The 25,768-nt window shown below is 46.9% G+C and overlaps 1 protein-coding gene across 1 annotated transcript; it reads right to left on the bottom strand.

Moving 5' to 3' along the window:
- Nucleotides 1-3,838: 3,838 nt before the first annotated feature.
- Nucleotides 3,839-23,119, bottom strand: LOC124694809 (BTB/POZ domain-containing protein At3g50780-like). Its single transcript, XM_047227751.1, has 4 exons — nt 23,100-23,119; nt 22,592-22,644; nt 22,361-22,505; nt 3,839-4,406 (listed from the first exon to the last, which is right to left on the bottom strand). Exons 1-4 carry the CDS (start codon nt 23,117-23,119, stop codon nt 3,839-3,841), a joined length of 786 nt encoding a protein of 261 aa, XP_047083707.1.
- Nucleotides 23,120-25,768: the final 2,649 nt, after the last annotated feature.

Raw genomic sequence — 25,768 nt, 5'->3', positions numbered from 1 at the left:
GAGATGACTCCGGGGCAATTCCCCGTCCCGGCGGCGTGCCGGAACAGAGACTTCTGTCCCCCGAATTGGAGTTTCGCGATGGCGGCGGCTCTGGATGGTTTTCTCTGGTTTCGTCGAACTGGTCGAGGTTTTTAGGTCAGGGACGATTAAATAGGCGGAGAGGCGGAGTCGGAGGGGCCACGGGGTGCCCAGATGATAGGGGGCGCGCCCCCCCTGGGCCGCGCCGCCCTGTGGGGTGGGGCCCCCCTGACTCCCCTCTGACTTCTCTCCGGTGCTCTGGAAGCTTCCTGGAATTATAAGATCTCCGGAGTTGATTTCGTCCGATTCCGAAAATATTTCCTTACTAGGATTTCTGAAACCAAAAACAGCGAAAAACGACAGAATCGGCCTTTCGGTATCTCGTCAATAGGTTAGTTCCGGAAAACGCATAAATATGACATAAAGTGTGCATAAAATATGTAGATATTATCAATAATGTGGCATGGAACATAAGAAATTATCGATACGTCGGAGACGTATCAGCATCCCCAAGCTTAGTTTCTGCTCGTCCCGAGCAGGTAAACGATAACAAAGATAATTTCCGGAGTGACATGCCATCATAACCTTGATCATACTATTGTAAACATATGTAATGAATGCAGCGATCAAAACAATGGTAATGACATGAGTAAACAAATGAATCATACAGCAAAGACTTTTCATGAATAGTACTTTCAAGACAAGCATCAATAAGTCTTGCATAAGAGTTAACTCATAAAGCAATAATTTCATAGTAAAGGTATTGAAGCAACACAATGGAAGATTAAGTTTCAGCGGTTGCTTTCAACTTGTAACATGTATATCTCATGGATATTGTCAATGTAAGGTAATATAACAAGTGCAATATGCAAGTATGTAAGAATCAATGCACAGTTCACACAAGTGTTTGCTTCTTGAGATGGAGAGAAATAGGTGAACTGACTGAACATAAAAAGTAAAAGAAAGGCCCTTCGCAGAGGGAAGCATTGATTTCTATATTTGTGCTAGAGCTTTGGTTTTTGAAAACAAGAAACAATTTTGTCAACGGTAGTAATAAAGCATATCTGTCATGTAAATTATATCTTACAAGTTGCAAGCCTCATGCATAGTATACTAATAGTGCCCGCACCTTGTCCTAATTAGCTTGGATTACCGGGATTATCGCAATGCACATGTTTTAACCAAGTGTCACAAAGGGGTACCTCTATGCCGCCTGTACAAAGGTCTAAGGAGAAAGGTCGCATTGGATTTCTCGCTATTGATTATTCTCAACTTAGACATCCATACCGGGACAACATAGACAACAGATAATGGACTCCTCTTTTATGCATAAGCATTCAACAATAATTAATTTTCTCATATGAGATTGAGGATATATGTCCAAAACTGAAACTTCCACCATGATTCATGGCTTTAGTTAGCGGCCCAATGTTCTTCTCTAACAATATGCATGCTCCACTACTAGGAAAAGGCTTATAGCCGCACTTCTTACCGCCGACAAGTAGGATTGCAAGATGCCGGCGGTAAGGCCTTCCAGGGTCGCCTCACGCTACCGCCGGCGAGTTGGTTTCAGGTCACCGGGGATAGGGCAGTTACCACCGGCGAATAGGGATTGGAACAGCCAGGGGTAAGGTGGGCTAAGAGCACCTGGATGGGCTTCCCCTTACCGCCGGCGAGTTTGTCTCGAAGATGCCGGGGGTAAATTAACTACCGCCGGCGAAATCGATTTACACGTGCCAGGGATAAAGTGGGCTGTTGTGAGCCAGTTGGGCCGAAATTACCGCCGGCGTTCCTGTTTCGTTTTCGCCGGGGTATTTGGTCATCTTGGATTTCTCCACCCCGCACCCTACACAGAAAGAAAACCCTACATCCACATTTCTTCCCCACCCAGACATGGCGGCGACGGCCACCCACCGAGCCCGCCTCACCGCGGGCGCATCCCCTTCCCCGCATCCTCAGGATCCCCTCCTTTCCTTCGACCAAGTTCGTGCCGCCGGGACGCCAAAGCCCCTTCTCCCATCCTCAGGATCCCCTCCTTTCCTTCGGCGCCCTTTCGCCGCCTGCTCACCGGATCTGGTCGCAGAAGACGATCTCGGGCGTCGCCAGGCTCGCCCCCTTCCCCACCGCGTGGCGCGACTCGCCAGAGTTGCCATGGTGGCGCGACTCGCCTGCTCGTCGACGCCGCGTGCGTCGATTCGACGGCGCGCGGTGCGGACAGTGCAGCACGCAGCCGCGGGCTGGGACGCAGGAGGTCGAGCCGTTCGTCCTAAAGACGCCCCCGTGAAGGATCTTGTCGGCATCGGATTCAAAGGTACCAGCTTCTGGATTCCTCTCCGTCCTTCCTTTGCTCGACAGCTGATTCGACTATACAAATTTCTGGTGCCATCGACATTTACATGATAAGAAAAAAGCTAGCCACCTAGATTCTCACCGGGTTTCAGGTAGTCCACTATCAGATTGACCACGGCAATCTCCGAAAGAATCTATGGGCACAATGTGTCAATCACTACTCTTCCCTATGATTTCAAGATGAATTTGTGTTTGATCATAGCACGTTACACTAGTAGAAAAAGAGGCTTCCGTCCACCCTCATTAGTCCCGGAAATATTCGAACCGCGACTAAAGGGGGCTTTAGTCGCGGTTCGGGAAGCGACCCGCGACTAATGCTCCATCCGCGACGAAAGGGTACCCCTTTAGTCCCGGTTGGGGACATCAACCGGGACTAAAGGGCTATGGAGGGATGCGGCCGGCGGAAAATGATAGAAAATTCAAAAAAAAATTTGTTTTCAGATTCTTGTATGTTATGCAACCTACTATTCGGAGAAATTAAGAAATTCGAATTTTCACTTTTTTTGCAAAAAAAGTTTAAAAAATGGTAAAACCGCAATAACTTTTGCATACGACGTCGGAAAAAAACGTATAATATATCAAAAAAATCCTGGGAAAAAGTTACATCCGAATTCACCGGGGTTTACCCGGTTAGCCAATTTTTAGATTCTCAAAATTCCAAATGAAAATACGAAAGCAGGAAGATTTTAGTTTCTGCTGTAAATTATGGATTTTATATTTTTAAAATTTTTCAAAAAAATAAAATTAATAATTGCATCCAGCATAAAGATTACTATTACTATTACCCAAATTTTAGATTTTCAAATTTTTAGGTTTTGGAAAAAAATATTAAAAAAATTAAAATAAATAAAAATTAAAAAGTTAATGTTTATTTCTTTATTCATGATTATCATTACATCATTATTTTTGTTTATGAAAAAGATTATTTGAAATTCAAACAATAAAAAAATGTGACATCGACCAACATGTTAATAGGATTGATATGATACTATTATCACATACATGTGCGCGTCGCACTTGGATGCGGGACGGAATGGAACTCGGAAGTTAAGCGTGCTAGAAGTGGAGTAGTGGGAAGATGGGTGACCGAGCGGGAAGTTTGACCACGAGTAAGTAATTTGACTAGAGATAAGTGTAGTTAGAGATAGAGACTAAGCTATGCAAATAACTGAAATAATAGAAATTCTGAAAAAAATAGAAAAAAAAAACGGAGTGAAAAAAAATTAGAAACCCAAATGAATTAAAAAAAATTAACGAAATAGCCTTTAGTCCCGGTTGGGGACACCAACCGCGACTAAAGGTCCTTCGCCCAGGCGCACGGTAGCCGCCCACGTGGACGGGCCTTTAGTCGCGGTTCGTAAGCAACCGCGACTAAAGGGGAGGCCTTTAGTCGCGCTTAATTTGTCGCGGTTGCGCAACCGCGACTAAAGGCAGTTGCGAACCGCGACTAAAGGCTATTTTTCTACCAGTGTTACCTTGCCTGACTGACATAAGGCCTGACGAAAGTCCTTCTCCACCACACTTCAAACGCCCTCTGTAAATTCGGACAGTTATCGCCTAATTTCAAGAACCTCCCAAGCCATGACAGTAGTATAGACCGCTGGTCTTCCAAAGGAAGTGTCAGGAGTGTCTGCCCAATCCCTTCCTCAACGAGCTTCCTATCAAATGACCGACAGCTGCATTGTAGCCATGAGTAGTCATCGATGAGTGCCTGCAGCCTGACTTGCAGGAGAAGAAGACGAGTGTCCTTAGACGGAAGCATTTCTCCTCTTCCAATGCCAACAAAAAGCCTTGCTGTGATAGAGCTAACTGTGTGGCGAGAGGCAACATGCAATTTTGCATGTAATGAGGCAAGCTCACTTTGGTTTGCCCGCATGACCACGAAATCATCGCAAATTCGGTGGTTAACCAATATCTCGACCAACCAGAGGAGATTATCGGTCTCCAGAGTTATTTGCCGTGTAACTTGAGAAGGGAAACCTGCTTCAGATGCTTCTGCAAAGAGCAGCTGAAGTTTCTCTAAGCAACACGGACATGAACTGTAAAATAATTCAGAACAGATGTCTGGAGTAGCGCGTGATCTGCAAGGCGAGCTCGCCAATTTCCTTTTTTTGGTTTGATCCGGTTTGGTTAGATTCCGTTGATGTCGTCCTTATATGCTATAGTTAGAAGAAAATACCACTACACTTGATCTGTTTTTCACATTTGCTGTTGAGTTCAAGAAGATATGCTATAGTATCCATGGTTATTTTTTTTCCACTTTATTTGCAGCTAGATCTCTTCCTAGTCACTCTCGAATATTGCCAGATCTCCCTACGAATCATGCTTATTTATGAATAATAATTAATGCATATATGCCTGGCAGTGACTTCTTCTTTCTATTCAATTCTTTTGTACATGGAAACTCGTTGTCTAATGTCTATTAATTGGTACAGATGTTTCACACTTTACAGTATGTGATTCATTCTTTAATAAGTGGTGCACCTTACTTGTCATGTCTTAGCTAGATCTGTAGTTATTGCTCCGAATATTTGTCGAAAACTCGAGTCAGGAAAACAGTTAATATAGTGCTTGCATTTGATCTTGAGATTTCTTATTAATCTAGTGGCAAACAGCAACGAAATCCCCTCATTTTTTTTGGGTTTTCTGTAATTATGCATGCTTTTCAATCAGATTTATACGGAGATGTTGTTTTGCTTGTGATGATTCCTCCAGCATGTGATTTGGTGTTGTTTAATCATTCTAATCAAGGTTGCATCAACAGGAGTCTTCCTGCTGGTTATTTGGAGGTCGGAGAGTTGCAGCAGAGGGAGCCTCCAGGGAAACTTTGGAAGAAGCTTGTGCAGATATAGAGAAACTCATTCCAATGATTATGCGTTGTAATATAATACGTGTTCTGTTTATAAATAAAATAAAGAGACAACTTGCCTTTACGTTGACTGTGTGGATCTACTGTTTTTTTAATACTGTACAAACTTACCGCTGGCGAATTGGCGAATTGGCCTGTGTGCCAGGGGTAGTTCAAGGTACTGCTGGTGAATAGGCTAGGCGCCAGGGGTAACAAGTACCGCCGGCGAATACAAGAAAGTGCCGGTGATAATGTCACGTTACCGCAGGCGAAACGGAAGGTGCCGGCGGTAACCACTTACCACCGGCGAGATGATCGCCGGCGAATGCAAAGGTGCCGGCGGTAAGCCTTTCTAGTGCGCCGGCGGTAAGCTTTTTTCTAGTAGTGCTCTAACCATTAAATAAGTGGTAAATCTCCCTTACTTCAGACAAGACGGACATGCATAGCAACTCACATGATATTCAACAAAGAGTAGTTGATGGCGTCCCCAGAAACATGGTTATCGCACAACAAGCAACTTATAAGAAATAAAATGCATAAGTACATATTCAATACCACAATAATTTTTAGGCTATTTGTCCCATTAGCTATATATTGCAAAGATAGAGGATAGAAATTTAAAGGTAGCACTCAAGCAATTTACTTTGGAATGGCGGAGAAATACCATGTAGTAGGTAGGTATGGTGGACACAAATGGCATAGTGGTTGGCTCAAGGGTTTTGGATGCATGAGAAGTATTCCCTCTCGATACAAGGCTTAGGCTAGCAAGGCTATTTGAAACAAACACAAGGATGAACCGGTGCAGCAAAACTCACATAAAAGACATATTTTAAACATTATAAGACTCTACACCGTCTTCCTTGTTGTTCAAACTCAATACTAGAAATTATATAGACTTTAGAGAGACCAAATATGCAAACCAAATTTTAGCATGCTTTATGTATTCTTCACTAATAGGTGCAAAGTATATGATGCAAGAGCTTAAGCATGAGCACAACAATTGCCAAGTATCACATTATCCAAGACATCATACCAATTACTACATGTAGCATTTTCTGTTTCCAACCATATAACAATTAACGAAGCAGTTTCAACCTTCGCCATGAAAATTAAAAGCTAAGAACACATGTGTTCATATGAACCAGCGGAGCGTGTCTCTCTCCCACACAAGCATTTATTCAAACAAAAACAAAAACAAGATACATACAGACGCTCCAAGTAAAGCACATAAGATGTGACGGAATAAAAATATAGTTTCAGGGGAGGAACCTGATAATGTTGTCGATGAAGAAGGGGATGCCTTGGGCATCCCCAAGCTTAGACTCTTGAGTATTCTTGATATATGCAGGGGTGAACCACCGGGGCATCCCCAAGCTTAGAGCTTTCACTCTCCTTGATCATGTTGTATCATGTCCCTCTCTTGATCCTTGAAAACTTCCTCCACACCAAACTCAAAACAACTCATTAGAGGGTTAGTGCACAATCAAAATATACACGTTCAGAGGTGACATAATCATTCTTAACACTTCTGGACATTGCTCAAAGCTACTGGAAGTCAATGGAACAAAGAAATCCATCCCACATAGCAAAAGAAGCAATGCGAAATAAAAGGCAGAATCTGTCAAAAACAGAACAGTCCGTAAAGACGAATTTTAAAGGGGCACCAGACTTGTTCAAATGAAAATGCTAAAATTGAATGAAAGTTGCGTACATATCTGAGGATCACTCACGTAAATTGGCATAATTTTCTGAGTTACCTACAGAGAATTTTGCCCAGATTCGTGACAGCAAAGAAATCTGTTTCTGCGTAGTAATCCAAATCTAGTATGAACCTTACTATCAACGACTTTACTTGGCACAACAATGCAATAAAATAAGATAAGGAGAGGTTGCTACAGTAGTAACAACTTCCAAGACACAAATATAAAACAAAGGTACTGTAGCAAAATAACACATGGGTTATCTCCCAAGAAGTTCTTTCTTTATAGCCGTTAAGATGGGCTCAGCAGTTTTAATGATGCACTCGCAAGAAATAGTATTTGAAGCAAAAGAGAGCATCAAGAAGCAATTTCAAAACACAGTTAAGTCTAACATGCTTCCTATGCAAAGGAATCTTGTACACAGATGAATTCATGAAGAACAAAGTGACAAGCATAAGAGGATAAAATACGAGTAACTTCAAGATTCTCAACATAAAGAGGGGAAACTTAATATTATTAAGATGCATATAACCATATTTCCCTCTCTCATAATAACTTTCAGTAGCATCATTGATGAAATCCACAATATACCCATTACTTAAAACATTATTATCACGGTTCATATGCATAGAAGTATCATTAATTTTGGCATAATAAGAGTTCTTCTCATTAATAGTAATTGGAGCAAGATTATTATCAAGAATTTGAACATGGTAAACAAGTTGCATATTAAGGGAATTGTTTTTGGTAATCCAATCATGACTATGACAAGTTTCATAAGGATAGTTATAACCTATATCATAGCATTCTTTATAATAATCATCAAAGGTCGGAGGCACGGTGTCATCATAAGAAATAGAATAGTTATCTTTCACGATCGGTTTATCCGTGTCCATACCATCATTGTTATTAGAAGGAGATGTATCAAACACATAATGATCAGTAGCAAAAGGATTTTCAAACACCTCTTCCCCAAGCTTAGAGCTTTCTATATCATTATGGGAGGAAGCATGGATAGCACTGACACTATGAAAATTATTATCATCATCATTTTCAGAATTAGTTTCCCAGAGATTTGCAATATCAAAAGTAGTGTGCTCATTCAAATCATGATCACTAATGTATGTAAAGAGCATATGAAGATCATCGTATTCAGATTCATTATCATAATAATCATTAGGAGCAACATACTTACGGTTACCTAGCGTTATCTCATTCACGCGGGGATATGCCGTTACCTCTTTATTTTTATTCTCCCTCTTCTTCTTCTTCTTCGTTCCCTTCTTCTTCTTCTTCTTCTTCTTCTTCTTCTTCTTCTTCTTCTTCTTCTTCTTCTTCTTCTTCTTCTTCTTCTTCTTCTTCTTCTCTTCCTTCTCCTCGTTCCCTTCTTTAGGAGGAAGAGGCTTGAAGGGTGTATTGTCCGCATAACCTGATTTACTTTCAGAAACAATAGAAGAAACTTGGGAGGATTCCTCCTTTTCATTAATTAGTTCAAAACACACAGCGGTCCTATCATATTTTGGCAAGGTGTCATCTTCTAAAATATTTTGTATGTAAGTATTTGTATGGCTATTATCAATGCAATGAGAAAAACACCCATGCAGGACATCATCAATATCAAGGTCATTAATATCTAATAAAGAAATTTTCCTTGATAACTCTTCACACCACAAGAATAAAGTGAGTTCATCATGCTGATTAGGAGTAATTTCATCATCACAATACAAATTTGCAGCACTCATTGGGTTCAAATTATCATTGGAGGAGCATTGAAAATTAAAATGACCCACTTCATGGCAAACTTCACAAATAAAAGGATAGAGGGCACAAACTTATTTACCAAGATCATCTAGAGCCCTAAACCACTTTCTAGTTTTTTCATTAATATGATGGATACAATATTCATCTTTGATTTGATTAATTCCACAAGGTCTATGCATTCCACAAAAATTAACATGCTTATAGGAAATAGCATTCTTAGGAGTTTGAGCATGCTTATTGCAATCATTAACAACAATTTCATTCTTCATGCAAGCCTCTTTAAAAGGTTCATGATACTTATCAAAATTCTTTTTAGGTAATTCAAAATGAGAAGCAAAGGCTTTATAAAGATTTGCAGCAACTTGAGAGTCAAGACCATAAGTAGCACTCATATTTCGAAATTTATCGGTATCCATAAAAGCTTTAATGCATTCATAATCATAATTTATACCTGACTCTTTACCTTCATTGTTCTCCCATCCTTCAGCGTTCTCCTTAATCCGATCAAGAAGATCCCACCTAGCTTCAACCTCCTTGCTTGTGAAAGATCCCTCCGAACAGGCATCCAGATAGTCCTTGTGTTGTCCTGAAAGCCTCGCATAAAAATTGTTAACAATAACATTACGGGGGAGCTCGTGAATGGGACATTTGAGCATTAGTGACTTCAATCTCCCCCACGCTTGAGAAATACTCTCTCCATCACGAGGATAAAAGTTATAAATATAATTCCTATCAATATGCACTTCATGAGGAGGATAAAATTTAGAATAAAAGAGAGATGCAATTTCCTCCCAACTAAGAGAATGACTATTCTCCAACAATTTATACCAATGCGCCGCTTTACTAGACAACGAAACAGAGAATAGATTCTTCCTCACTTCATCCATAGAGATACCTGCACACTTGAATAACCCTCATAATTCATGCAAAAACAGTAAATGATCTCCAGGATGGACAGTTCCATCCCCTTTATAGCGGTTATCAATAACACGTTCAATAATTTTCGTGGGTATCTTGAAAGAAGTACTTGCAGTAGGTGGATTTAAAATATCACAAGCATCATTAGAGTTATCGCATATGGGAGATAAAGCATTATCAGAGCAAAATATTTCTTCCAAAGATGAGGAGAAAAAAAGATTATTTTTATATAAACTAGCTTCCCCAAGCTTAGACTTATCCATAGCATTAGCAGTGATTGCGTTCATACTAATAACATTGCTACTAGCATGCAATTGAGGCTCCATAGGTTCTTTAATTTTCGCATCACACAATTCATGTCTTAACTTAGGAAATAAATTAAAAAGCTCATAGTTGTATTCCATTATGCCTTACTAGTGTAAAACAAGAAACAAAAAGATGCAATTGCAGGATCTAAAGGAAATAGCTTCAAGCACAAACACAATGGTGCCAGAAAAGTACTGTTACCTGGAACCGAAGTATGAGTGCCTTTTACCTTTCCTCCCCGGCAACGGCGCCAGAAAAGTGCTTGATGTCTACGGGAGCTTCTATTCTTGTAGACAGTGTTGGGCCTCCAAGAGCGAGAGGTTTGTAGAACAGCAGCAAGTTTCCCTTAAGTGGATCACCCAAGGTTTATCGAACTCGGGGAGGAAGAGGTCAAAGATATCCCTCTCATGCAACCCCGCAACCACAAAGCAAGAAGTCTCTTGTGTCCCCAACACACCTAATAGGTGCACTAGTTCGGCGAAGAGATAGTGAAATACAGGTGGTATGAATAAATATGAGCAGTAGCAACGAGCACCGGAAAAGTGCTTTGCCCAGGACTGGCGTGTGATGGATGGTGGTAATATTGCGAGCAAGTACGGATACGATAAAACGAGTAAACAAACAGCGATAGCAGTATTTAGGAACAAGGCCTAGGGATCATACTTTCACTAGTGGACACTCTCAACATTGATCACATAAATAAATAGACAGATGCTAGACTCTACACTCTCTTGTTGGATGATGAACACCATTGTGTAGGATTACACGAACCCTCAATGCCGGAGTTAACAAGCTCCACAATATTCAATGTTCATATTTAGATAACGTTAGAGCGCAAGATAGATCAACATAACCAAATAGATCACATCAATACCATCATAGTAATAGTTAACTTCACAATCTACAAGAGATCACGATCATAGCATACGCCAAGTACTACACGATGCACACACTGTCCACATTACACCGTGCAGGAGGAATAAACTACTTTAATAACATCACTAGAGTAGCACATAGATGAATAGTGATACAAAACTCATATGAATCTCAATCATGTAAAGCAGCTCATGAGATTATTGTATTGAAGTACATGGGAGAGAGATTAACCACATAGCTACAGCGGAGCCCTCAGCCTCGGGGTGAATTACTCCCTCCTCATCATGGAGACAGCGATGGCGGTGAAGATGGCGGTGGAGACGGCGGTGGAGATGACTCCGGGGGCAATTCCCCGTGCCGGCGGCGTGCCGGAACAGAGACTTATGTCCCCCGAATTGGAGTTTCGCGATGGCGGCGGCTCTGGATGGTTTTCTCTGGTTTCGTCGAACTAGTCGAGGTTTTTAGGTCAGGGACGATTAGATAGGCGGAGAGGCGGAGTCGGAGGGGCCACGGGGTGCCCAGATGATAGGGGGGCGCGCCCCCCCTGGGCCGCGCCGCCCTGTGGGGTGGGGCCCCCTTGACTCCCCTCTGACTTTTCTCCGGTGCTCTGGAAGCTTCCTGGAATTATAAGATCTCCGGAGTTGATTTCGTCCGATTCCGAAAATATTTCCTTACTAGGATTTCTGAAACCAAAAACAGCAGAAAACAACAACTGGCCTTTCGGCATCTCGTCAATAGGTTAGTTCCGGAAAACGCATAAATATGACATAAAGTGTGCATAAAATATGTAGATATCATCAATAATGTGGCATGGAACATAAGAAATTATCGATACGTCGGAGACGTATCAAGCTCCCACTCACTTTCTTGTAAATACAGGCCTCTCCATGACACTGTATAAACCCGAAGTCTTTGATCACCTTATCAAAGCGTCGGTTCCAACTTCTCGATGCTTGCTTCAGTCCATAAATTGAACGCTGAAGTTTACATACTTTGTCGGCATTTTTAGGATCGACAAAACCTTTGGGTTGTACCATATACAACTCTTCCTCAATGTCTCCATTAAGGAACGCCGTTTTGACATCCATCTGCCAAATCTCATAATCGAAAAATGCAGCTATTGCTAACAAAATCCTCACAGACTTTAGCTTCGCTACAGGTGAGAAACTCTCATCGTAGTCAACTCCTTGAATTTGTCGGAAACCCTTTGCGACAAGTCGAGCTTTATAGATAGTAATATTACCATCAACATCTGTTTTTCTCTTGAAGATCCATTTATTCTCGACAGCCTTGCGGCTATCAGGTAAGTCTACCAAAGTCCACACTTTGTTATCATACATGGATCCCATTTCGGATTTCATGGCTTCTTGCCATTTGTTGGAATCTGGGCTCATCATCGCTTCTTCATACGTCGCAGGGTCCTCATCATTGTTGTCCACAATCATGACATTTATACAAGGATCATACCAATCAGGAGTGGCACGTTCCCTTGTCGATCTGCGAGGTTCAGTAGTTTCCTCGTTCGAAGTTTCATGATCATTATCATTAGCTTCCTCTGTTACCGGTGTAGGCGGTACAGGAACAGCTTCCGGTACTGCGCTACTCTGATCAACGAGTAAAGATTCATCAATCTCATTGAGTTCTACTTTTCTTCCAGTCACTTCTTTAGTGAGAAATTCTTTCTCAAGAAAGGTTCCGTTCTTAGCAACAAAGATTTTGCCTTCGGATCTGTGATAGAAAGTGTACCCTATAGTTTCCTTAGGGTATTCTATGAAGACGCATTTCTCCGCTTTGGGTTCTAGCTTGTCCGGTTGTAACTTCTTTACATAGGATTCGCAACCCCAAACTTTAAGGAACGACAGCTTAGGTTTCTTATTAAACCATAATTCATACGGTGTCGTTTCTATGGATTTTGATGGTGCTCTATTTAAAGTGAATGCGGCTGTCTCTAATGCATAACTCCAAAATGATAACGGAAAATCAGTAAGAGACATCATAGAACGAACCATATCTAAGAGAGTTCGATTACGACATTCGGACACACCGTTTTGCTGTGGTGTTCCCGGCGGTGTCAATTGTGAAAGTATTCCGCATTTCTTTAAATGCATGCCAAACTCATAACTCAGATATTCACCTCCGCGATCAGACCGTAGAAATTTAATCTTCTTGTTACGTTGATTTTCTACTTCACTTTGGAATTCCTTAAACTTCTCGAAAGTTTCGGATTTATGTTTCATGAAATAGATATACCCATATCTACTCAGATCATCTGTGAAGGTTAGAACATAACGATAACCACCACGCGATGCTACACTCATTGGTCCGCACACATCGGTATGTATGATTTCCAATAAGTCAGTAGCTCGCTCCATCATACCAGAAAATGGAGTCTTAGTCATTTTCCCATTAGACATGCTTCGCATCTATCAAGTGACTCAAAGTCAAGTGATTCAAGTAATCCTGTTGGGGGGATGACCCCCGATATGCCAAAGGCATGCCAAACCGGATGGTTTGAGCCATCATGATACCGGTTTAATGTTCGTACCGGAACATAGAGATAAGAAATTAGCTAAGTGAGGCTAAGCCGGTATCCCTAAGAGGGGTATGCCGGAACCGGGTAAAGAAGATACCGGGCTACTGGAAAGAAGAGCATGTCAGCAGGACTGGTCAAAGATTCGCTCCAGAGCTAGAGGACAAAGATGAGCTAAGCAAAGTAGCTTTAAACGAAGGGCTGACGATAAAGAGAAGGATGACGGTCAAAGAAGCCGGAGGACGTCGGCATCCCCGATTAAAGAGGACTGCGGCGTCATCTATGATTAAAGTAGCTTTATAAAGTAGTTTGTCTAGTCAAAGATGCCATTAGGGTTTCTTGCCTTGTAAGCCACCCTCTCCCCTATATAAGGAGAGGGGGCAGCCCTTCTCACGGGCACGCACGAAGAGAGCTAGGTTTAGAAGAACACTTGTACTGAGAAACTTGTAACCTGTTGAGATCAATAAAGAAGATGATCTAGAGCGAGTTCTTCCTTATGTCTTTCTTCTTCAACCTCTAGCCTTGGCTAAGTTCTTGAGGAAACCATTCGGAAGTTCATCCCGTCTAATCACGAACCCTCCCCCGAATCCTCTTGCGTCCATTCGGCCCCAACTTAAGCCATCCTATGGCATCTGTCCGTTCACCACGACGACAGTTGGCACCCACCGTGGGGCATGAAGTGGCGCTTGCTGGAGTACACATTCGGGCGGGCATCCTCGAGGTCGCCGGCGAGCGGACAGTGTCTGCGCTCGTCCAGCGCTTCTACTCCATCGACTTCATCAACGACAACGCAGGCTGCTTCGCCAACGGCGGCATCTTCCCCAAGAACGGCCGCATCATCGAGTTCGGCAGCCACCGCGTCTACTTCTGCACCGTCCCCGTGCGCCAGCGCCTCTCGCCGGTGCTGGTGGCACCGGACCCGCCAAGGTGGCTCTGTGCTGGCCGCGCCGTCAGCAGCGTCGAGGTAATGATGGCTGGCGTGGCCGGCGCGGGCAAGGAGGTTGCGGATGAAGGTGCTGGTCGTGCGGCTTCGACCCGTGCGACCAAGCCACCGCTGGAGCGCGACACCGGCGCGCCGGGAGCGTCTTCCGCACCACCGGCAACACCTCTCCACGCGGCGATGAACGTGCTGGCAACGCCCATCGCGCAGAACATCGACCCGACAGCGGCTCAGGCGGAGCTGGAGGCGCAACGCCAGAAGCTGCTCGCGAACGGCGCCGACATCGTCCGGGCGCGGCGCGAGCTGAACCTAACCCTACGTGAGTACAACGCTGCCCATGGCTTTGCTTCTGTTAGCGCTCATGCTGCTAGGATACCGGAGAACCGGCTTAAGGCTCGCAATCTAGATCAGGATTTGCGTAAGGAAGTTCTTACCGGCAAGAGTACCTCTGCATCTGCTAGCATTGTAGAGAAACCTAAATACAGTAGCCCGGATAAAACCATAAAAGCTGCTAAGGCTGCTGTAGAGATGTGTGACTCGCTTACCGGAGATGCTCTGGCAAAACAGCAAGAGCGTGTTAGAGAGCTGCTAGACACTATCGAACAGCAGAATGCTGAGCAACTGGCTAAGCTGAACAAGGCTGTGGCCTCAAAATCCGCGCGTTCGACAAAGAATGCCGGAAGCAAGTCCCATGGGCAGGCCTCGTCCCCCCATCCGGACAGAAGAAGAGAAAAAGAGGTGAACGCACAGCAGATGACTGTGTACGATCCGGTCCTTGCCGGTAAACAACAAGCCGGGCAACACGATGCCGGTAGAAAAAGCCAAGGGGCAGATCGAGGCTACGCCAAAGGAGGCTATGCCGGAAACAATCATGCCAGTAGACATGAAACCGGGAAAAACTATCCGGCTGCAAGGGCAGCGTATGATGATGAGGACATGCCTCCACCAAGGTACCGGCAGGCGAGGGCCGCGGTACCGGAACGTTACGATGAAGCTGATTCAACAAGACTCACCGCTTACCGGAACCCTTTGGGAGAACGCTTGGGAGAAAGAAACTTGCCGGAACGGGATGCGAGGCACCGTCTGGACAGAGTGTACCTGTCTGAAATGATTGAGGCAGAGGGTCCTCCGGGTCCAAAGTGCTTTGGCCCAAGGATCATGAAAGAGCAACCACCGGTTCGCAACTTTTAGTTGCCCCGTGACACCAAAACATACGATGGCACCACTAAGCCGGAAGACTGGCTCGCGGATTATGTAACCGCGGTATACGTCGCTGGTGGCGGAGGTTGTATAGCCGGAGGAGGAAACCGGCGTTGGGCCGTGAGAATCGTGCCAACGTTTCTGGTAGGACCGGCAAGAATCTGGCTGAACAACTTGCCGGAAGGAAGCATAAATGGCTGGTTGGACTTTGAGGAAGCTTTTGTGAGCAACTTCAGCAGCACCAGAGAAGGCCAAACAGGCCTCAGCAGCTCGCTTTGTGCGTGCAGCGCCCGCAAGAAACAGACCGGGATTACCTGACCCGGTGGAACTCCACCAGAAACTCTTGTGAAGGAGTGATAGAGGCGCAGGCCATTGCTTGGTTTAGCCAAGGATGCCGGCGAGGTTCGCCATTGTGGCAAAGGCTGCAGAGAAACATGCCAACAACGTTGGCGGAAATGATGCGTGTGGCGGAAAACTATGCGTTGGGAGACCCAATGCAACCGGCGATACAAGCTGAGCCGGAACAATCAAACCCGCCTCAGCAGCAATACCGGGATAACCGGAACAACAAAAGGAGGGAAGATTTCCCAGATCGAAGGTACGGTTCGTAGCAAGTTGCTGCCGTGCAAGAAAACTCTGATGCCAGCGGCAGCCAGAGGCAGAGAACCGGATCGCAGCCATGGGCAGGTCCTAAGAAGCAATGGGTCGAAAAGAAACCCTGGGGCCAGAAAAAGAATTGGCAAGAACCCGCAAAATACATCATGGAAGCCGCCATGGACCAACCTTGCCGGTGGCACACGCCGAATCCGGCTCACCCGTCAAACCACTTGACAAAAGATTGCACCTGGACCAAGTACTTGATGCAAAAGGGAGCGGTAAAAGACACCCAAGGACAAGGGGGCAATGCAATGATGCCACCACCACAAGATATGCCGCGTCAGCAACATCTACCACCACCACCACCGCTTACTGGGGCAAACGCTTTACCGGTACAGCCTCAGCCAAACAGGCAGCAGCAGTATCAGCAAGTCAATCAGGTGGGAGAGGGCCACGGCCAACCACCTCCACCGGCACCTTTGGGCCGGAATGTTTATGAAGATCCAGATGTGTGCTCTGTCGTGTTCGTCACCGAGCCGACAGATAAGCAAAGCCTGCGCCGTCGTTCCATGGAGGTGAATGCGGTGATGCCGGCAGTGCCAAAATACATGCTGTGGTCAGATCAGGAACTCACGTGGTCATACCGGGACCACCCCAAAATCATGCCGAATCCGGGTGGCTATGCTCTCGTGGTGGACCCAATCATGAAGGGGCCAACGACTCGCGTCAAGTTCAGCAAGGTGCTGATAGACAATGGGAGCAGCATAAACATAATGTACCGGCACACCATGCATACGCTGGGCATAACAGAGAACATGCTCCAGCCAACTCATACAACATTCCACGGAATCGTTCCGGGTTTGTCCTGCGCACCGGTTGGAAAAGTCCGGGTGGATGTGTCGTTTGGAGGACGTGACAATTGCCGGGTTGAAAACGTTGAGTTCGAGGTGGTGGACCTAGATAGTCCTACCATGCACTGCTGGGGAGGCCGGCACTGGCGGCCTTCATGGCCTCGACCCACACGGCGTATCTCAAGATGAAGATGCCGGCGCCTCGTCGACCCTTAACTGTGGTGGGGAACTACAAAGTCTCGCTGGAAACAGCTTCTGCCGGATCAAACCTAGCTGAATCGCTGGTGATCGCGGAGGAAAAAAGGAGGATGCAAACCGCAGTTGCGCTGGCTCAGTCTTCACAACTGAGCTTAGCGGCAATGAGTGCAAGTCTGAGCGCTCCAGCGTTCAAGCCGACAAAGGAAACAAAGGACATAGTGCTGGACCCGGCTTTCCCTGAGCGTACCGTTCGCATCGGTGCCGGCCTCAGTGAAGCATAGGAAAGCGCGCTCGTCAGCTTCCTCCGTGAGAATCGGAATATCTTTTCCTGGTCTACTGATGACCTGGTAGGTGTTCCGAGGGAGCTGGCTGAGCACTCTCTGAACGTCCGGAAGGATGCCAAGCCGGTGCGACAACCACTGCGCCGGTTCGCTGAAGATAGGAGGAAGATTATTGGAGAAGAAGTAACGAAGCTGTTAGTTGCCGGTTTCATTGTGGAAGTCACGCATACTGAGTGGCTGGCCAATCCGGTGATGGTCGAAAAGAAGAAAGATGAGAACCTGGAGGCAAAAGCTCCAAAGGTGTGGCGCATGTGCATCGACTACACCAACCTCAACAAGGCTTGCCCAAGAGATCCCTTTCCTCTACCACGGATCGATCAAGTGATTGATTCCACTGCCGGGTGTGAGTTGTTGTCTTTCCTGGATGCTTATTCCGGTTTCCACCAAATCCCCTTGAAAAAGGAAGATCAAATAAAAACTGCATTCATTACCCCGCACGGGGCTTATTGCTATATCACTATGCCTTTTGGTTTGCGCAACGCTGGTGCAACGTACCAGCGCTGTATGCAAAAATGCTTGTTTGATCAAATTGGAAAGAATGTGCAGGTGTATGTGGATGACATTGTGGTAAAAACTAAGATAAAAGATACCCTAATTAACGATATCCGGCAAACGTTTGATAATTTAAGAAGGTTCCGGATGAAACTCAATCCGGCAAAATGTACCTTCGGTGTCCCTGCCGGCAAGGTGCTGGGTTTTCTCGTCTCAAGTCGAGGCATCGAGGTCAATCCGGTAAAGATCCGGGCAATTGAGAGAATGACGATACCGCAAGATCTTAAGGACGTGCAAAAGTTTACCGGAAGCTTAGCATCGTTAAGCCGGTTCATAAGCAGGTTAGGAGAAAAGGCCTTGCCGCTTTATGCTTTGATGAAAAAATCCGATAAGTTCGTCTGGACCCCTCAGGCAGACGCGGCGTTTAAAGAACTGAAAACAATGCTAGCCACCGCGCCGATATTGGCCTCGCCGTTGGAAAGAGAGCCCATGTTGCTATACATAGCAGCAACCAACCGGGTCGTGAGTGTTGTTGTGGTGGTAGAAAGAGAAGAGGAAGGAAAAACCGTCCAGAGGCCGGTATACTACCCAAGCGAGGTGCTCTCCCTCTCAAAGCAAAACTACCCGCACTTCCAGAAAATGACCTATGGCGTGTTCATGGCCGCCACAAAGCTCAAACACTACTTTGAGGAACATCCTATGAAGGTGGTGAGTGAAGCACCCATCTCCGATATCATGTGCAACAAAGATGCTAGCGGCAGGATTGCAAAATGGGCGATACAGATATCGCCATATGTACCGGTGTATGAAAGAAGAGACGCCATCAAATCGCAAGCTTTAGCTGATTTCTTGGTTGATTGGGCGGAAATGCAGTACAAGCCCCCGGATCAAAGAATGGAATACTGGAAGATGCACTTTGACGGATCCAAGCTCAAAGAGGGTCTAGGTGCTGGTGTGGTACTAACCTCACCAAAGGGAGATCATCTCCGGTATGTTTTACAAGTACATTTCAGGGCATCAAACAATGTCGCTGAATACGAGGCTTTGATCCATGGGCTTAAGGTCGCAAAAGAAATCGGTGCACACCGGATCATTTGCTATGGAGACTCAGATCTTGTGGTACAACAATGTTCCGGAGATTGGGACGCAAAAGATGCCAACATGGCCTCGTACCGGTTTCACGTGCAAAAGATTGCCGGCTTCTTCGAAGGGTGTGAGTTTCACCATGTACCGCGTGCGGAAAATGAAGCCGCGGATGCTTTGTCCAAACTGGGCTCATCCAGGCAAGAAATTCCTCCCGGAATAGCCTTGGCACACTTAAGAGTACCATCAATCAAGCCGAGTCCAGAGTCGGAATCAATTTTTGTACCGGAATCACACATTGTACCAATGGATATCGACGAAGGAAACCCGGGGACTGTTCCGGTAAACTCGGGGACTGCTCCGGTAAGATCGGCGACTGCTGCGCCGGTACCGGAAGAAACAATGCTGGTGGATAGCATGGACATAGACGTACCGGTGTTCCTGGTTCGGGAGACACCATCATGGGTTAAACCTATTAAGGAATTCCTGGTCAACGGCACCTTGCCGGTTGACGAAAATGAATCAAGAAGGATCCAAAGGAGGTCCAAAGCTTACACCATCATTAATGGTGAGATGTACAAGAGAAGTGTTACCGGTGTCCTCCAAAGATGTGTGGAACCGGAAGAAGGAAAAGAAATGCTCGAGGAGATTCACCGAGGGGAGTGTGGACACCATGCTTCGTCAAGGGCCCTAGTGGCAAAAGTTTTCCGGCATGGGTTCTATTGGCCAACGGCTTTGGAAAACGCGGAGGATCTGGTAAGAAAATGCAATGGGTGCCAGAGGTACGCCAAGCAAAATCATACCCCAGCCTCAGGCTTAAAGACAATACCATTAACTTGGCCGTTTGCCGTTTGGTGCCTAGACATGGTTGGCCCATTCAAAACAGCAAGGGGAAACATGACCCACATCTTGGTTATGGTGGACAAATTCACCAAGTGGCTAGAAGTGAAACCCATTGCAAAATGTGATGGGCGCACAGCGGTGAAGTTCCTAAAAGATGTCATTTTACGGTATGGATACCCACATAGCATTATCACTGACAATGGCACAAACTTTGCTCAAGGTGAGTTCAAAAGATTTTGTGAGGACAACAGTATCCGGTTGGATTTGTGCTCAGTTGCACACCCACAGGGCAATGGCCAAGTTGAAAGGACAAACGCTTTGGTACTTTCCGGTATCAAACCAAGACTCATCGATGCGGTGGAAAAATCGCCGGGGTGTTGGCTCGATGAGCTACCATCAGTACTATGGAGTATAAGAACAACTCCAAACCGGTCTACCGGATACACTCCATTTTTCATGGTTTATGGAGCAGAAGCGGTCATACCAACCGACATTCTCCATGATTCACCAAGGGTGCAACTCTATACCGAAGAAGAGGTAAAGGAGGCAAGATAAAACGATGTGGACTTGCTAGAAGAAGCAAGAGAATTGGCTTTGGCAAGAACAGCCATTTACCAGCAAAACCTCAGACGCTATCACAGCCGGAAGGTTAACCCGAGAGTGTCCCGGGAAGGAGACCTGGTGCTACGCCTAGTGCAGCGCACTGAGGGCCGGCACAAGCTTTCCCCACCATGGGAAGGGCCTTTCATTGTGAGCAAGGCTCTCCACAATGATGCCTACTACCTGATTGATGCACAGGAGTGGAAGAAAGGAAAGGCGGACAGGTCCGGAGAGGAGACCAAGCGTCCATGGAATGTAGCTTTGTTGCGTCCTTTCTACTCTTGAAGTTGTGGTGTAAGAAGTTCCTTTTTGTACCTTATTTTCTATGAATAAAAGATGTCGGAACCTCGAATGAATCTCGGGGACTACCCCACTAAGGTTGCATGTAACTTGTCTATTTTTTCAGTTTACCGGTTGCTTATTGAACGTTTTTTCTTTCCGGTTTAGTAGTGTGCTAAACCCTACCGGAGTCTTCGACTCTGCTGCTGTCCGCAACCCGGCTTCATGGCAAGCAAGATAAACCGGTAGGGGATAAGCACATGAACTGCGAAGAGGGAGAGCGGGAAAGAACAATCCGGAAAAGTTTAACTAACCCCGGTTATACCGGTTTTTTACAAAAATTTCGAGTTATTTCTAAGTTCAAGAAAGTGCTTGCTTGGTGAAAGAACTTTGTGCTCATACGCCAAAAACGCCCAGAGAAGGTAGGCAGAGCCAAAGCAAAAGAGCCAAGTGTGCATCGAATTGGATGCAGAAACAATTTCGGAATCATTGCAGTGCAAGACAAAAATCGAAACAATAAGCAAAGTGCTAAGTAGAACACCAACATAACTTAATAAGTTACCGGTGTGCAAGACACCGGCATAAATTGTAGCACCACAAACCACAAGCATAAGTTTTATCTTACATCATAAACCCCGGCATACCGGGGTCAAATTTAACAATTCTGTTATCAAGCAAGCAGGGGCAAACAAGTTGTTCAGGCAACGGGAGCATCAGGTGGAGCAGCACCGGTCTCGGGGGCTTCAGGGGGAGCAGCGCTGGCCTCGGGAGCTTCCAGCGGCACATCCTCGGCATCTTCGTCTTCATCTCCCTCTTCTTCTTCCTCATCGCTGAGGTAGTCCTTAACGTCAGGAGGGGGAGGGATGAAGGTGCGGACTTCGGCATACTCAGCAAGCCGGTAGGCCCGATCCTGCCGCTTGGCGGTAAGAACCGGATCCACGTCGGTAGGAGCATCCTCGCGTACGCCTTGAAGTGCGTCCAGATTCAGCTCCGGATACCAGGAGCACGCGGAGCGAAGCGCGGTGTCAGCTCCAGCGCGAGCTGCAGAGCATTGCCACTCACGAATCCGGCGCCCTGCCTCCTTCAGCCGGTTGGCGGTGAGGGTGATGTTGGCCGGCATGGCTTCCTCAGGCCACAACACCTTGAAGATTTGGATGGCAGCATCCGGTAAATCCACAAGGGTGCGGTCCACGGAGCGCATGTGTTGGACTCGAGCAGAGAGGGCGACCAGATAGTCGTACCCGTCCCAGTGCGCGTCCATATTGGGAAATTCCCGCGCCACCCGGTCCTCCATCACCTTCTTCACGGCGTGTGCCTGGGAGTCCGGGAAGTGTTCTACAGAAAGAAGGAAAGAGCATAAGCACAAGACACCGGAAAAAGTCTGCCGGAGGGAAAAGGAACGCGGATGCAGTTTCAAGAAGAGAAAGCTTATAAGCAAAAGAAGGGACAAGACAAGGACTTACGGAGAGCCAGCGCATCGATCTGCATAACCAACCGATCATACTCTTTGTGATCGGTGGTCATGACCTCAATATGGTGCTCCGCTGCCTTCCGCGCCTTCCGTTCCTCCTCCAGCTCCGTCCTCAGCACCGTGTTGGAGTTCGTGGAATCCTCCACGACCTCCGCCAGCCTGGCCTCGGCTGCAGCCTGGGCATCCTTCAGGGCTTGCTCATGCTGGAGCACGGCTTGCATAGCCTGTTCCTTCAGCTCCCTCGAGGCGGTCTTCTGGGCGTCCAGTGCCTCGTGATGCTCCTTGATGAGCCGCTCTTTTTCGCCTAGGTACCGGAAAGAAGGGTGTTAGCGAGTGGCAACTGATAAAATGAAAAAAGGAACGGGTTAACCGGAAAAGAAAGAGTGATACCTTGAAGCGCGGCAATCTGGACCTTGAGGGCCACGCGGTAGCTTCCGGAACGGCTGTTGAACAAAAGATGCGTAAGTATCAAGGAAGAAAACTTTCCGGTGAAAAGATACCGGAAGAAAAGGAAGGAAACAAACCTTGGCAGTGGCTGTGGGCCTCGGCAAGATCCCGATGCTCCCACAGAAGCTCCTCGAAGAGCTGCTTCCGGGCGTCAGCGGTGCTCTGTTCAAAGGAAGATAATTGTGAGAAAGAAAGAAACAAAGATCTTAACCCGAAACTCGGGGACTGGCTATGCCGGTTTTGCGCGTTTCTAGTTAAGTTTCACGCTAAGAGCAAAGATCTTAACCCGAAACTCGGGGACTGGCTATGCCGGTTCCGCGCGTTCCTAATTTAGTTTCGTGCTAAGAACTACGTTCTCAACACGAAACTCGGGGACTGGGAGGATAGACAAGATCCGGAAAGAGACAAACCGGCATCAGCAAAAAATTACAAGAAGGTTAGAGAAACTTACCACGACGTTGCTGGTGGCATCGTACCACGCACTGTCGAACTCCTTCACGGCACGCTTGAGCCGCATAAAGTGTTCTTCAGTGGACCGCGGCCCAGCGGGATCCGGCGCCGGAAGGCGATCCTTCCCCAAGCCCTTCGTGGATGCGGAGATGTCCGCTTCGTTCCATTTCTGGGCATAGGGGAGAAGGTGCCCCAGTTCCTTCCCCTCGCGCTTTAGCTCGACAATCCGGCCCAGGAGGCTGGAAGGTTTCTCTGGGACCGCAGCAGCGGCAGGCCCGACATGCAGCACTAGAGACTGCGAACCGGTTGACGCGCTGCCGTCCACGGCCTTTCCGCGGGACACCCCCGGCTTGAGAAACTGGGTGATCTTGGGCGTCGTCGGCGGCGGCTTTGGCTTGGCCGCGGGAGGTCCTTGGCCTGGCGGCGGAGTTGGAGTAGTCCCGGCTGGCTCGAGGATAGGAGCTTCCGGGCGTGATGCAGAGGAGGCCGGCGCGGAAGTATCCGGCGCGGCCTTGGTGGGGGAAGAGCTTGGCTGTTTCTTCTTTTTCTTCTTCGGGGGGGGGGAACCAGAGGTTCCGCCCGCCCGGCAGTTTCATCGTCGGCGCCGGTGTTGCTGGCGCCGATGTCTTGGGTCTCAGGAGGGGAGATAAGATCCTCCTCCGCGCGGTGATCTGGCGGTGTAGGGGCCGCGCGCCCCGAACTTGTAGTGCCTCCCGGAGGGGAGGCAGAGGTGTTGCCGGCACCAGATGGTGCCGGGCTTGAATGAGGAGGAGGAGTCGAGGTCCTTGCCGAGCCGGCAGAGCCCTCCGGCTTGGAGCCAAGCTGAAGCGCGGGGCTGAAAGAGAGAAAAAGAAAGGGTTGGGAAAAAGCAGCCGGAAGATAGCTTAGTAAGAATGAAATAAGCGAAAAGAAAAACAAGGAACTTACCCGGAAGAAACCGGCATCTTCTTATGCTTGTAACGCTTGGTGCCGACCTCTTTTCCCCAAGGACTTAAGTCCGAGGGCGCTTGGCAGGAGGAGCTTGGCTTGGGCCGGCGTCGGCAGCTGGAGCCTTCTTCTTCTGGCCTTGGGCCATGAGTTTATCTACAAACTCGTCGCCCGCCTCGGCCCCCAGAGGAGCAACATGCTCGAGAACCTGTGGTTTGGGGCTAGCTGAGGGAGCGTCTACAGAAAGAGATAGATAACATAAGAATATGAGAGATAAAAAAGAAGGGCTACCTCAACTAAGCTCAGGTCGTCGGACGAATCGGTTGGCTCCGGCGGAGACTTGCCGAGGCGCGAGGCGGGAGTCCGACCCATCTTCAGGTCCTGCCAGCTGATGAAAGGGTCCGGATCGAACTTGTCGAGAGCGCGCTTCTGGCAAGGGCCTCGCCGGTCTGAGTCAATGCGGGGGAAGCGGTCCTTGGCCTGAAAGCAAGCAAGAAAAACAGTTAGCCATAATACAAAAGTTGCCGGTAAACCAAACCGAGTTGTGCGAATCTCTTACTTCTTGGGTTGGAGGATTGGTGGAACTAAGAGGCCGGAGACCCCATTCCCAGTCAACCGGCATGTCCGTTTGGCATATCTGGTTAGCCTTCAGGACCACATCTGCCTTGCTCAAGGGCAGGCCGGTGATCTTGGTGGGATCACCGGGGCCATACATCTCGCTCATCTTGTGAGCGCGACGCTTGAGGGGAAGCACCCGGCGGCTGATGAAAGTGCGGATGATATCGTCGGAGCAGATGTTGGTTTCCTTCATCAGCTTCAACACGAAGCGTACCACCCGGTTCGTCTCTATATGATCCGTACCAGGGTGGTAGGTTGATGGCGTGTATTTCACACGTTCGTTGGGCAACCCCAAGAGGAAGGTATGATGCGCACAGCAGCAAGTTTTCCCTCAGAAAGAAACCAAGGTTTATCGAACCAGGAGGAGCCAAGAAGCACGTTGAAGGTTGATGGCGGCGGGATGTAGTGCGGCGCAACACCGGAGATTCCGGCGCCAACGTGGAACCTGCACAACACAACCAAAGTACTTTGCCCCAACGAAACGAGTGAGGTTGTCAATCTCACCGGCTTGCTGTAACAAAGGATTAACCGTATTGTGTGGAAGATGATTGTTTGCGAGAAAACAAGTAAAACAAGTATTGCAGCAGATTTGTATTTCAGTATTAAAAGAATGGACCGGGGTCCACAGTTCACTAGAGGTGTCTCTCCCATAAGATAAAAGCATGTTGGGTGAACAAATTACAGTCGGGCAATTGACAAATAGAGAGGGCATAACAATGCACATACATGACATGATAAGTATAGTGAGATTTAATTGGGCATTACGACAAAGTACATAGACCGCCATCCAACTGCATCTATGCCTAAAAAGTCCACCTTCGAGGTTATCATCCGAACCCCCTCCGAGTATTAAGTTGCAAAGCAACGAGACAATTGCATTAAGTATGGTGCGTAATGTAATCAACAACTACATCCTCGGACATAGCGCCAATGTTTTATCCCTAGTGGCAACAGCACAACACAACCTTAGGGGTTTCTGTCACTCCCCAGTGTCAATGCGGGCATGAACCCACTATCGAGCATAAGTACCCCCCGATGGCGTGTATTTCACACGTTCGTTGGGCAACCCCAAGAGGAAGGTATGATGCGCACAGCAGCAAGTTTTCCCTCGAAAAGAAACCAAGG

Source organism: Lolium rigidum, chromosome 3 (assembly GCF_022539505.1).
Source record: "Lolium rigidum isolate FL_2022 chromosome 3, APGP_CSIRO_Lrig_0.1, whole genome shotgun sequence".
In the NCBI taxonomy this organism is placed as follows: Eukaryota; Viridiplantae; Streptophyta; class Magnoliopsida; order Poales; family Poaceae; genus Lolium; species Lolium rigidum.
Note: the sequence above shows the minus strand (reverse complement) of the source record. Positions and strands in the feature narration are given on the sequence as shown.